Here is a 14,781-nt window from a genome sequence, read left to right on the forward strand (position 1 = left end):
ACTAATCCATTGCTTGATACATGAAGGTCCATTCCACCCTATCAAAAGCTTTTTCATGGCTTTTGTTAAATTTAACATATGAAAAGCAAATCTGGTGTTGGAGGAATGTCTCTGAGCAACAAATCCTGTTTGGTGCATACCAATAATAAAAGGGAGAGCCTTAGCCAAGATTTCTTTTGAAAGTTTGAGTAAAATGCCATTCATGGGTAATTTTAATGAATCCCTAGGAGAATTAGGTATACCCAGTTCTTCCAAATACTCCTTAGAGTATTTTGAATCAGACTCAAAAGTGATGTTAAGGTCTTTACTCATTTGGCATAGAAATTTGGTAAAGGACATCGAAGAAGAAGAGGGGGGCCCTGTTGAGGTGAAGGTGAACAAGAGCTCCTCGAAGTACCTTGCATAGCCGAGAAAGAAGGTAAAGCCTCTCTGGAATATTGATACCTGAGGTCTGAATCCATATGCAAAGAAGCCAAGGAAAGACTGCTTCTGGAGTGAGCCAGAGAAGCAGAACGTTTCCATTTGGAAGAACCAAATGGTGAAGAAAGCCTCACAGAAGAATAACTCGACTGACAAGAATGCTGTGGTTCTGCAGTAGATTTCCTCAAGAAGGAAGCTGGTTGCCTCGAGGAGCCCCGATGCCTTGAGAAACGAGGTCTGTCTCGAGAAGAAGACCTGGGCCTCGATGAATGTCTCGAGAGATGGTGTAGAGATGAGCTGTGCCTTGGAGAATGAGGTAGTGAACTCGAAACCAGCCTTGATGAAGAATGTCGAGGAGTCCTCGCCCTGTGCCTCGAAGAAGGCAATGCCTTATGCGTAGAGGTAGGGCTGGAAGTTGGAGATCGAAGTCGAGACACTGATAAGGATTCAGCTCCTTGTGCAGATGTATCTTGAGGCACTTGCTAAGACTCAACTCCTTGCATAGAGTGTATAGATTGATCTCAAGACACTTTTAAGGACTCGACTCCTTGGATAGTGTGTGTTATTTTTGCTGGAGGCACTCTCAAGGACTTAACTCCTTGTATTACTGCTGAGTGCTCAGGCTGGACTGCAGGAAGCAGGGTCGAGGCAGGAGTTAATTTGGTAAGCATGTTACCAAACTCATGATGTAGAATAATTTCCATCATACTCTGCAAAGCCGGCACCGAGACTACTGAATCTGGTACTATTGGTGTGGCTATGTACTCCAAGGAAGACGACCTTGAGGAAGAGTGTTGCCTCAATTTTGAGACACGTTTCCTGCATAACCTCAGACTCACCAGTTCTAAAAGTGGCTTAGCTATCTTACCTGATGGAGACACCAAGGATAACGGTGCCTCAGAGGAAGATTTAGCTGATTTCCCCGAAGACAAAGACTTCCCCATCGAAGAAGGTTTGATTGAGGTTGAAGATTTTGGCCCCGTAGACAACTTTGCTGGAGTCGAGGTCGAGCCCAGAATCAAGGTCAAGGCCTTAGGTAAAGGCCGATCCATTCCCCCAAATATTTTTTCAATCTGAATTCAACAACGTTTAAGGGCTCAATTTTGAAGTGTAGCACAGTGGGTGCACGACTCTGGACAATGATCAGGTCCTAAACACTGTACACTCCACTTGCGTGGGTCAGTGATGGAGATCGGACCGGGACATAGAATGGACCATGGCTGCAGCAAAATTTAAGCAAAATATGGCTGTGCGCTGCGTTTTCTTGTTTTTTCCAACCCCAAAAAATAAACCGGGGACTCCCGGTTCTTCGGTGGCCGCGGCTTGTGTCTCTGCCTATGTCCCGACCTCTTACTGGGTTCAAAAAGTGCACACAGTGCGGTCAGGGTATTTCCATCACCGACACGCACCATTGGTGTATCCTTTGCCTTGGGGTTGATCACCCTACGGACTCTTGCCCTCACTGTGCCACCCTTCAACCTCGGGCTCTCCGTCGGGGTCAGACCAAGATTCTGGACCTCTTCGCCATGGAAGCGGGTCCGACCTCGGCTTCGGTCTCGACATTGGCCTCGAAGACCTCGGTCCCGAGCAAGTCCCCCCAGCCTCAAAGCACTCAAGGGCTCCGACTTTGAAGACCTCGACCTCGGGTAAGTCTCCTCTTCCTCCCTCAGGTTCAGCTCAACTACCGAAGAAGCCATCCTCAGAGTCTCTGGCCTCACAGGCAGTGAGTGTAGTCCTGCCGGCCTCGACGAGACCTCCTCCCAAACATGCCTCCACTCTACAGGAATACTCTACCTCGAGGTCGCCCTCGTTGGAGTGCATGGGGACGTCCGTAGGTCGAAATCCCTTGGTCTCGATGCCGATGTTAGAGGACATGCTAAAGGCAATTCTAACCACGCAGATCTCCTCGGCTTTGGCCCAGCTTGCCCCAGCCTCGCCCTCGCCCGTGGTGGACCAGCCTGAGCATCGCGCCCAGGGTCCTCAAGGCAGGCAGCGTCGGTCTCCACGCCTTTCCTCGAGTGATTCCTCGCCTATTCCCTTGAGGCCTCGTGCAAAGCACAGGTCGAAGCGTCTCTCTCCCTCGAAGCAGCGGTCTGCGAAGCGGGGCAGATCGCCAGGCCCTCGCACTACGGGGTCTGTTCAGCCGTCTGACCTCGTGCGGTCGGACCCTACTCTCCTCCACTCTCCTGTGCTGTCCCAGTCCCCGGACCGTGGGGTCCCGAGATCGAGACCCCCACCTCCCTTCCATGTCGGCGGGTTTCTTCTTCCCAGAGCTCGCCGGGGCGGGCTCCTCGGACCTCTGTTCCTCGGACCCCGGAGTCCTCACCTACCCGGCTTGCTAAACGCAAGTTGTCATCGACCCCCCTCGTTCTTTTAGTGGGGCTTCCTCAACGTCCGTGGTTGTGGACACTGATGTGCCGGCACAGTATTCGAGGGAGGCTTCCCCCTCGTTTTCGGCTGCCCCGAAGTCTCGTTCGGCTTCCCCCCTGGAGGGCCCTTCTGCGGGCAGGCCGTCCTCCTTCACCAGGTTTGTGGTGGACATGGGCAAGGCGCTGCAATTGGACCTACAATCTGATTCCAGGTACACCCGGGAATACTTGGAGGAGATGGAGCTCCCTTATCCGCCGAAGGAATCCCTTCGTCTCCCTTTGAATCCGGTTTTACAGCAGACTTTCTTCCGGAATTTGGAGACGCCTTATGCTATCCCGGCCATTCCGTCCAAAATGGAATCCCGGTACCGGACCATCCCTTGTAAGGGGTTTGAAAAGGCTCAGCTCTCCCACCAGTCTCTGGTGGTGGAATATACCCTGGAGAAGTCCAATCCTTCCCGTGTCTACGCGGCTGTTCCGCCGGGCCGGGAGGGCCGGACTATGGATAAGTTTGGCAGGCACCTCTATCAAAACTCGATGATGGCGAACAGGATCCTGAACTACAATTTTACGTTCACTTCCTATCTTAAGAAGTGCATTAAGTCTCTGCCCTCGTTCCTGGAGGATTTGCCAGTTCATCGCCAGGCGGAGTTTCACAGGCTCCTGGATACGTTGTCGCAGATTAGGCTTTATATGTTTCAGGTGACGTATGATGCCTTTGAGCTCTCCTCCAGGGTTTCCGCCTTCGCGGTAGCTATGTGCCGTTTGGCTTGGCTCCGCATAGTCGATATGGACCCGAATCTGCAGGATCGGCTGGCAAATCTCCCCTGCTTGGGCAACGAACTCTTTGAGGACTCTATCGAGGCGGCCACTAAACGCCTCTCTGAGCATGAGCGCTCCTTTGCCTCTTTGGTCCGGCCCAAGGCAAAGCCCGCTCCTCCCAAGTTCTATAAGTTGCCTCCCTGGCACTATCCCCAGAAATCGACGCCGGCGTTTTCGAGACCACCTCCTCGGCATCAGCAGCGGGTCCCTCAGAAACCTCAGGCCCCAGCGGCGGCTAAGCCTGCGCCGTCCTTTTGACTGTATAGGTGGGAACGGGCCGGCCCCCCCGTCCTCAAACCTTCCCCTCTGCCTTTAGGGGGCCATCTCTGAGCCTTTTATCCCTGCTGGGAACTGCTGACTGCGGACAATTGGGTCATCTCCGTCATCAGAGAGGGGTATTCCCTGTGCTTCCGGACACCGCCTCCGGACCTGGCTCCAAGCGGGTATCCTTCCAGCGGAGCGCAACTGCCCCTCCTTCTCCGGGAGGCTCACGCTCTTCTTCGCCTCTGGGCGGTGGAGGAGGTCCCCTTAGGTCAGCGGGGCTCCGGGTTCTACTCCCGGTATTTTTTGGTCCCCAAAAAGACTGGGGATCTGCGCCCTATCCTGGACCTCCGAGAGCTGAACAAGTTCCTGGTCAAGGAGAAGTTCCGTATGCTTTCACTTCCCACTTTGTACCCCCTGTTGAACGAGGGGGACTGGCTTTGCTCCCTGGACCTGAAGGAGGCCTATACTCACATCCCAATCCACCGGCCTTTCGCAGATTCCTTCAACTTTCAGGTGGGGGACCTTCACCTGCAGTATCGGGTCCTCCCGTTCGGGCTCGCTTCGTCCCCCCGATTCTTTACCAAATGCCTCGTAGTGGAGGCAGCGGCCCTGCAAAAGAAGTTGCATTTGGAAACAGTGAGAGCTAATGTGTTTTCTTGTGCAGGCCCTACTGAATGGAACAAGTTATCAGTTCATATTAGACAGCAAAAGGATTTGTGTAAATTCAAGAAATGTTGAAATGTCATTTATTTTGTAAGATGAAATATGACTATTGATGTTTCTTTATGATTGAAGATTATATGTAACATTTGTTGGTATAGTGGAATTTTATGTTGTTTTGTAAATCTTTTATGTATGTAAGGTTGAAATCCGCCTTGTTAAAGGCAGACTATAAATAATAAACTATAAACTGTAACCGGTTACAAGAAGGTCTACAGGGACCAGTGTACTGGTGGTATCCTGGCTGATGGTGACTGATGAGTGACTGGCAGCGGGACCAGTGGAGAGACTGTTAAAGGCATTGGAAGCAGCCAGAAGAACCAGAGGTCCTTCGCTGATGGTGACTGGCGAGTGACCAATGGTGGGACCGGAGGGACTGGTGGCAACCAGCAGAGAGACCGGTAATGTTACTGGAAGCAGCCTGAAGACCCAGAAGTCCAATGATGGTTAGAGTGAACAGTGATGACCAGAGGGACCGGTGGAGACTGACACGATCTGTGGTGGCCAGATTAACCAGGTAATGTGTCCAGAGGAGCCTGGTGATGAAGTGACTGCTCGGCCTGTTACAGTAGTAATAACTTATGAAGGCATGATAAAAATAGTTTAAAGACACCTTTCTTTAGATTTACACTAGCTAAAGACGTTTCTAAGTAGAATATCTACCTTTTTTCTTAGTGTTCTACGAGATGATTGTGCATTAAAAGTGCTAACCTGTCTGATCCAGTAGTTGAGAAGCAGCAGGTATAGGTGTACATGGAGTCAAAGATGGGATCACTACTTGTGTTCTTCCAGGTGTTTTGAATCTTTCATCTGCCCAAAGCTGGGAAGTTGAATCATCCTTTTCTTTCAAAAGGTGGAGCACTCTAAATGGCAAATATTACAAAGTTACAAGCAAAAAAAAAATTAAATTATAGAGATGTTCTTAAAATCCTAACAATCTAAATTGATTATCAAGATTTTTCCATTCAGGGAACCCCGCCTGAATAGCCTGCTTCAGTTGTAACCACCTATAACTTTGTTTTTATCAAGGCCGAATTTATGTTGCAACTGTGAAAAATCAAGCAGTTCATCATTAGATATAACATCATCTAATGTGCGTATACCTGCTTTTATCCAATACTTCCAGACAATCTGAAATCCACCAATTTGAATCTTGGAGTTCAGCCATATAGTTTAGTTTGTAGATTTTTGAATTAGAATAGGTGTTAAATTATTGATATATCGTAAAGTTTTCCATGTATCTATTAATATTCTGTTTTCTTTATGCACTCTAGGCATTTTGGTTCTAAGAACATGGCCGAGCCCGAGAGGGAACAGAAGCTGCCATTCCAACCCCAACCAGTCTGGGAGTTTTTCCATGAGTTCTGGGAGGACCCAATACATACCTTGGCGCATAATATAGGCTTGATGATACCTATAGAAATTGGGAAAATTTACCCCTCCCTCTGCAATTGGTTTTTGTAAAGACACTAAGGCAATTCTAGCAATCTTACCCAGCCAAACAAATTTTGTAAGAATACTATTTAATTTTTTATAAAAAGACCCCTGAAAAAAAACTGGTATCATACCCATTTGGTAACAAACCACAGGCAAAATTATCATCTTAATAGTTTGGACTCTCCCTCACCAAGACAGATGTAAAGGATTCCATTGCTCATACAATTCTGTTACCTTCTGTAATAAAAATGTTTCATTCACTTTCATTGTTTCTTCTAGCGTGTTTTTTATCCAAATATCTAAATATTTTATTCCTTCCTCCCTCCATAAAATGGGAAATGAATCAAATAAACCTTTTGTGCAATGTACATTTAGAGGAAGAACTTCTGATTTATTCCAGTTTATTTTATAACCTGAAAATTTCCCAAATTTCTCTATCAATTCAAGCAAATATGGAATGGTTGTTACAGGATTCCTCAAATGAAGCAATATATCATCTACATAAGCAGAGACCTTATATTCCCGACCATAATACGGAATACCCTGTATCTCCTTCGCTTGCTGAACAGCTAATAACAAGGGTTCTAATACTATATCAAAAAGTAAAGGAGACAAGGGACACCCTTGTCTAACCCTCCGATGCAAATTAAAACGCTCTGAAAAATTATTATTAATATACAATCTAGCAACAGGGGAGCTATACAATGTTTGAATCATTTGTATAAATCCTGGACCTATACCAAACCAATCCATAGCCTGATACACGAAGGTCCATTCCACCTGATCAAAGGCCTTCTCTGCATCTAAGGATACAGAAAAGGCCGGATCTTTTATGGCTTTTGTTAAATATAACATATGAAAAGCCAACCTGGTATTATTAGAAGAATGTCTCTGAGCAACAAACCCTGTTTGGTGCATACAAACTATATAAGGGAGAACCTTAGCCAAACGTAAAGCCAATAGTTTAGCCAAAAGTTTTCCATCTACATTAATTATTGTAATGAATAGATATCATTTTCCCCATATTAACAGAATTGAACGAATGGGGAGGGGGTGGGTTTTTGGATTTCATTATTTGTTATGAAGGGAAGGAAGAATTTACTATATTATATGTATTATTTAATATTAGTATGGTGGAAGGGAAGGGGATAAATTTTATTTATTGAAAATGTTTGTGGAATTTTAAGGGATGTATTAATCAAATTGTTGTTACTTTCTGTGCACTTGATGTTAAACATAAAATGAATAAAGAATTTAAAAAAAAAATCCTAACAATATGATGATCTTTTTAAAATTACACACCTTGCAATTGTTGATATTTATTTTCAAATGTCTAAACAAACTGATCAATGCATGTACTATAGTAATATATTTACCAGCTTTGGAAAGATGTCCAATACACAAAAAGGGAGAAATTAGGTTCTTCCCTCCTAATTTTTTTCTGTTAGCCTGTAGACTGGTATAGTCCTTACGAATGGGTTATATATCTCACTGCTACCAGCAGGTGGAGACTGAGAACAAACTTGTATATCAGGATAGCTTCCCCTCTTGCAATCCAGTCTGCCGAATAGCCAAGCAGAACCTAGGAAAGACTTCAATTGAAAACAGTAAAACACACTCCGAACAGGAGTGTAAAAACAACAAACACTGGTACACAACTCTTGGAACATGTGTAGAACTAAACCCTGGTACAGAAAATTTCCTCACAGCTCACCAGCTAAGCCATAGCCGCTGTTCTTAATTCTACCCAGCCCTAGAAAAATTCTAGAATCCGCAGAAAAACCAAAATCTGCACGTGAACAAAACAAAAAACCCATAATCACCGCACAAAGACAGACAGGGTGGGGAACTATACCAGTCTACCAGCTAACAGAAAGAAAATTAGCAGGTAAGAACCTAATTTCTCCTTCTGTAGCGCCTGGCAGACTGGTATAGTCCTTACGAATGGGACATACCAAAGCAGTACCCCATGAAGGGTGGGATCCCCGAGAGGCCGACAACAGAACACGTTCACTGAATACCGCGTTCCGACATGCTTGAACCTCCACACGGTAGTGTCTGACAAAGGAATGCAGAGAAGACCAAGCCTTGCAAATATCCACTGAAGGCACTAGAGAAGACTCAGTCCAAGAAGCTGCCTGACCCCGAGTAGAATGATCCTTGAGAAACTCTGGAACAGACATTTTCTTCAGAAGATAAGAGGAAGCAATAGTCTCCTTAATCCAGCGCGCAATAGTATCCTTAGAAGCGCCATCCCCCTTACGAGGACCCATGAGAAGGACAAAGAAATGATCTGATGCCTTGATCTCCTGGGTCCTCTGCACATAAGAGCAAAGGACCTGACTGATATCCAACTTGCGCAACCGTCTCTGCTCGGAAGACCCTCCCGGCTACCCAACACCGGGAGAACCACAGCCTGATGGACATGAAAAGGAGAAACTACCTTTGGCAGAAAAGAAGGAACAGGCCTCAAGACAACCCGCTCCCTAGAAACTCCAAGAAGGGAGCCCTACAAGAGAAAGCCTGCAGGATTTCTAGGGTTCACTTTAAATGTACCTGCCTAATATTCAAGATCCTACATGGCATTCTTCCTCCCTTAATTCCATTATCCTGGAATACTTCGACACCTGACACTACCAGATCCGCCCACAAACTCAAACTATCTTTCCCCTCGTTAAAAGGCATCATGTATGCAGGTAAATTAGGGAAATCCCTTTTCTTCAAGTTCACTGAGATTTGGAATAACCTCCCTGCTCCGCTGCTGAACCTAGGCTCATTCCAATTATTCCGAAAGCATCTAAAAACCTGGCTTTTCTCCAAAACGTAAAGCTATCTATTTAAAATGTAAAGCTAGCTATCCTCTTCATAACCTCTAATTTCTTATTATGTCCTTCCCTCATTTATTGAATTTACCTGTAAAACGTGCCGAGTTCTATCTTTATGGAGATGATGGGGTATACAAACTTATGGTTTAGTTTACTTTAGCTCAGAAATACATCTAGCTGAGCTCCCCAACTGAGCTCCCCAACTGAGAAGACTGGCATCCGTGAGCAGCACCGTCCACTGGTCCAGACTCGCCCCTTGTACAAAATGGGAGGTCTGGAGCCACCAACAAAGACTGCACCAAGCCAAGCCCAGAAGCAGAACAGGATGATCCAGACTGTGCCTCTGAGGTGACACCTCTGAAGAAAAGCATATTGAAGAGGACACATGTGGGCCTGAGACCACCTCACCACATCGAGGGAAGCCACCATCGACCCCAAAACTTGGAGGAAATCATGCGCCTGAGGACACTGGGAAGCCATAAGCAACCGAAACTGAGATTGCAATTTGCTTACCCAGGCCTCCGGAAGAAAGACCTTTCCCAAAGTGGTGTCAAACAGCACTCCTAGATAATCCAGGTGCTGAGATGGAGACAACCAGCTCTTGGAAAGGTTGACTACCCATCTCAGCAACTGCAGAAACTCCACCACCCAAGCTGTGACCCGAGTGCTCTCCTGGAACGACTTCACACAAATCAATCAGTCCTCCAGGTAGGAATGAACTAGAATGCCATTTTTTCGCAACGCCACCACAACAACCACCATCACCTTGGTGAATGTCCACGGAGCCGTGGCCAGACCAAAGGGAAGTGCACAGAACTGATAATGTTGCCCCAAGATCGCAAAACGCAGGAAGCGAGGATAGGAGGCCCGAGCAGGAATGTGCAAGTAGGCCTCCGTCAGATCCAGAGAGATCAGAAACTCCCCCTACTGAACCTCCAGAATCACAGACCGCAGAGTTTCCTTGTGGAAGGAATGCACGTGAAGAGCCTTGTTGACCCCCTTCAAATCTAAGATGGGCCGAAAGGTCCCTTCTTTCTTTGGCACCACAAAGTAAATCGAGTACCAACCTGTGCCCCACTCCTGTGGGGGAACTGGAACCACCGTGTGGAGATCCAACAACCTTTGAAGGGTATGGCAAAAGGCCTGCTGCTTCCACTCCACCTGCGAGGGGGAAGCGAGAAAACAATCTGGCAAGGAACGGGCAATAGCCGTCCCGAATCACCTCCAGAACCCACTGATCAGACGTGATGTCTTTCCACTTTGGAGAAAAATCTCACAACCTGGTGCCCACTAGAAACCAAGACAGGCACTGGCAAGGAGTCATTGGGCAGGGCGGGCAGCAGGGGACCCGGCGGGGGCGCTGCTCACATCCCGGCAGGCCCCACGAAAGGACTGCATGCGCTGAAAGAACCTGCCTCTAGACAGCCCAGGAGACTGAAAGGAGGCAGCTCCTCGACCAGGGTGGAAGCATTGGAAATCACGCCCATGCCCACAAGCACCTCCACCTCAAGCCAGCAGCCTAGGCCTATCCTCAGGCAAATGAGGCACTTTAGAATCAGTTAGAGTCTGAACCAACTTGTCCAAGTCCTCACCAAACAAAAAGGACCCTTTAAAGGGAAACTTTGTCAACTTAGCTTTAGTTGCCGTATCTGCCAACCAAGCGCGAAGCCACAAGGTACGGCGTGCTGTCACTCCAAAAGCCAACGATTTGACAGAAGCTCGCAAGAGGTCATACATGGTATCTGAAAGATAAGAAGCACCCAATTCAATCTTTGCCACTTCGCGCCTTAGCAATTCCCAATCCTCAGATTTACTATCTAGCACATGCTCGTCCCTGCGAAAACATGCCCGAGCCACCAGCCCGCCACACATCGCCGCCTGGACCACCAGAGCTGTCACATGAAAACTCTTTATGGAGGGACTCCAACTTATGCTCCTCGGGGTCCTTCAAGGCCACACCGCCCTCAACAGGCACAGTATGCCTCTTAGAGATTGCCGAGACCATCACATTCACCACAGGTGACTTCAGAGTGTCCCTATCCCCTTCAGGAATGGGATATAGGTAGGCCATAGAGCGCACAAAACGAAAAGGAGCTTCCGGCAGCTGCCCGAATATCCTGATGAATAGGAAAAGAGCGGGAAGCAGGACTGACCGAAGCAAAAAGGGAATCCCCAGCCGCTCTGGCAGTAAGGGAATCCTTCACGAGGTACATACGGCGGGATACCCTGGCCGCTGGCAACCGCTGCTGACAAGACTCACCCACCGCTCCGGCCTGCACAATGCTTGCACAGGCCAGCCGCGAGTACCTTGCGTCTGGAGCACAATGAGCATTTTTTCCCTTTAAAAGTGCTCTTTGTGCTGAAAAACGCCCTAGATGTAATAAAAGTGCTGGTTAGTTGAGAAAAACAATACAAACAGCAGTTTTAAAGGGAATTGAGCCCTTTAGACCGGCACACCTCAGGATTTATTTTTTTTTTTTCACTTAGTCAGAACAGACTCCACGGCTCTACAAAAATGTGGGGAGGAGGAGGAAGGTGGGGGGAGGGAACCAGTATGAGACCTGCCAAGTTTAACACCCCCGAGGTCTGACGAATCCCCAAACAGGGCCCGTCCAAGCTTTAACCCAGGAGTCCAAAACAAAATTCCAACAATACTAAGAGGGAAATCGAATTAGTCTTACCACCTGCTAATGGAGACTGAGGAAGACTGGATTGCTAGAGGAGAAGCTATCCTGATATACAAGTTTTTTCTCAGTCTCCACCTGCTGGTAGTAGTGAGGTATATAACCCATTCGTAAGGACTATACCAGTCTACCAGGTGCTACAGAAATTATCATTTCTCATTCTAAACAGCTCAATACTGAGAGACTCTGAAGGAACTATCAATCACTCTAACACTGATCCTAGTGTTGGCTGCAAAGCAGCATTTGCCTGGAAAGGCATATGAGAAGATATAACAAAATTCTATGTGGCTCGAAAGGCAAATCTGCATAACACAACAGAACATGAGCCATCCATACCTTTAAGACTTACAATTTAGTGTATTTTTATGATCCTTTGTCTATAGGAAACACTGATGGGATCTAATCTGATAGACCTTGCTACTGGTATTCTCAGCTTCCATACAGGCGTTGTCCTATGGGCTGGGTGTGTGTTCGTTTGGAATGTATGTCTGTATAGGAGTTGATATGGGAAGGTGGGATGGAGGGGGCTAAGAAGGAAGGGAAGGGGATAGGGAGGGGTGTTGGAAGTGAGTTTATAGTTCTGTTCTTTTTATTCCATATAAAGCTACAGAACTGATTTGGGCTATTTGATCTGTTAATATTAATATTTGGTATAGAGAGTTTCTGTGTTGATTGTACTGAAAATGGTTTGGTGAAATTTTATTGTGTTTGATAGTGTTGGTTTCACACTTCTCGGGGGGGGTTGTTTCTTTTTTTGAAATGTTGATGCTTCCTATTTTTCTCCTTTTTTCATAGTTGTGTGCTGCTTTTTTGTAATGAAAATATATATTTTTAAAATTATTATTGTTACATAACAAAAAAAACAAAAACCAAGAAAAGCGATATCAAAAACAAGGAAAATACAAGAACATAGGAAACATCCATTAATTTTATACCACATTATTGGAACAGTTTTGTGCCTTAATGGGCAAATAAATATTACTTATATAAACATTTTCAATATTATTTTTCCTACAGACAGGCAAAAAAAAAAAAAAGAATCAAAGTCACTTTTATCATCAACCATTAAATATTAGTTTCTGAAACTGTCTGAAGTACAGGTTTATCTTTTGGAAATATCTCCAATTGAGATGAATCCACAAATTTATATTTATTATTTCCATTGGAAACCAGACATTTGCAAGGAAATCTGAGAAAGAACATAGCTCCCATAGCTAGTCTTATACTTCAGCTGTAGGAACTGCTATTTGCGAATTCGAGGAAAAGATCCATTAACTGAAGCACAGCACGTGAAAAGCTTTATGTTTCTTGCTAAAAAGCTACCCTTTTTTTCTGACTAAACAGTGCTCCCCCCCCAGCTTTTTAGCAAGAAACATAAAGATGTGTTTTTTATGTGTGCGCTTCAGCTAATGGATCTTTTCCTCTAATGAAAGATTAGGTTACTCACCTCTGTTAATCTTCCTTCTTGTAAATATCCTCTGGAAGCTTCACCTGTGGGTTGTGCATCTATTCCAGCCTTGGCTGCAGAACTTAGAAATAAAGCCAACCCCCTCTGCAAGATCACCGCTGTGGACACTCCCCTTGAAGCTCAGTAGATAGCAAAGCCAGGAGGTTCAAATACAAACAGGAAACACAAGAAAAAGAGAGAGGAGGGAGAACAACTAAGATGGCGACAGAATAGGACGCGCGTTTGTGAGCTCCTATTTCGGCGAGTCCTAAAATTTTTACCTGCAATGTTGGTTCTATTTCTTTGATGCCTAAAAGAAGGGGAAGGCAGAGGATCACCCCTCTACCCCTGTCTAGTACATCTACACCGCGTCACACTGTAATGACTTTGTTTATAGTCCCCTTGGCGACAGGCTTCTCTGCTGCTGAGCCACAGGAAAGGCTCAGCTTAGACAGCGAATTCTCGCTGAGCCCAGCTGGACCTGACCTTCACCCCCCTGGAAACGCGACTGCGATGATTAGAGGGATACCTCCGATTAGAGGGATACCTGGGAGTGGAAGGGAGGAAAAACCCGTTGCAGCTAGCAGCTTCAGAGGCGGAAGCTTCAACACCTTCAATCTTGTTGGAGCCGATTGAGGGAGGAGCACCGAAGGACTGAGGAGTGAGTTGGGAGGAGAGATGAGCCGCGAAGGAGTTCAGCTGCAGGAACAAGATAAGTCTCATTTGACCCAACTCAAGCCACTTCTCAAGCCATCAGTAGTAATCCTGGACTCTCTTTGGTCAGCAATATAAAACCTGCATTTGGTATGTACCAACGTTATATCACTAACACTTGGCCTGCCAATAAAAATGAATCAAATTGAAACTTGATTCAACAGCAAAATCAGAAAATTTGGGGAATTGAACAAACTATGCTTGAGGTCAAAACTTTTAATAAACAACAGGTTACAGATAAAACTTTCTATTTACAGAAAACTGAAAATCTTGAAAACCAATCTAGGAGAATGCAACGTTTTACTTGCGACATCCGTGCAAGTGTATAATCTGCTACCGTTCAATTAAATATGTTTTCTTTGAACCACAACAACTAACAGCTTTTCTGGCTATGTCCAGATTGGATAAAGAGAAACTATCAGCTCCATAATTAATATATCTGCCTTTTTTCAGTTTGTCTGTAATTTATCTTCTAATAAAGCACAGTTACTTACCGTAACAGGTGTTATCCAGGGACAGCAGGCAGATATTCTTGACTGATGGGTGACGGCACCGACGGAGCCCCGGTACGGGCAATTTTAGAGTGATTGCACTCTAAGAACTTGGAAAGTTCTAGCAGGCCGCACCGCGCACGCACGAGTGCCTTCCCGCCCGACGGAGGCGCGCGGTCCCCAGTTAGGATAAGCCAGCTAAGAAGCCAACCCGGGGAGGTGGGTGGGACGCAAGAATATCTGCCTGCTGTCCCTGGATAACACCTGTTATGGTAAGTAACTGTGCTTTATCCCAGGACAAGCAGGCAGCATATTCTTGACTGATGGGTGACCTCCAAGCTAACAAAAAGAGGGATGGAGGGAAGGTTGGCCATTAAGAAAACAAATTTTGCAAAACAGATTGGCCGAAGTGTCCATCCCGTCTGGAGAATGCATCCAGACAATAATGAGATGTAAAAGTATGAACTGAGGACCAAGTAGCAGCCTTGCAGATTTCCTCAATAGGAGTGGAACGGAGGAAAGCTGCAGATGCTGCCATAGCTCAAACTCTATGGGCCGTGACAGAACCTTCCAGTGTCAGTCCGGACT

At 46.1% G+C, this 14,781-nt stretch overlaps 1 protein-coding gene across 6 annotated transcripts in view; it reads right to left on the reverse strand.

The window, feature by feature from the left end:
- Nucleotides 1-14,781, reverse strand: part of SPICE1 (spindle and centriole associated protein 1) — a 402,804-nt gene that overhangs the window by 272,893 nt on the left and 115,130 nt on the right. For all 6 annotated transcript variants that reach the window (XM_033942420.1, XM_033942422.1, XM_033942421.1 and 3 more), the window contains one exon: nt 5,307-5,458. In XM_033942420.1, coding sequence (XP_033798311.1) covers nt 5,307-5,458 — 152 coding nt within the window. The remainder of the gene's footprint in view (nt 1-5,306; nt 5,459-14,781) is intronic.

Source organism: Geotrypetes seraphini, chromosome 4, assembly GCF_902459505.1.
Source record: "Geotrypetes seraphini chromosome 4, aGeoSer1.1, whole genome shotgun sequence".
Taxonomy (NCBI): Eukaryota; Metazoa; Chordata; class Amphibia; order Gymnophiona; family Dermophiidae; genus Geotrypetes; species Geotrypetes seraphini.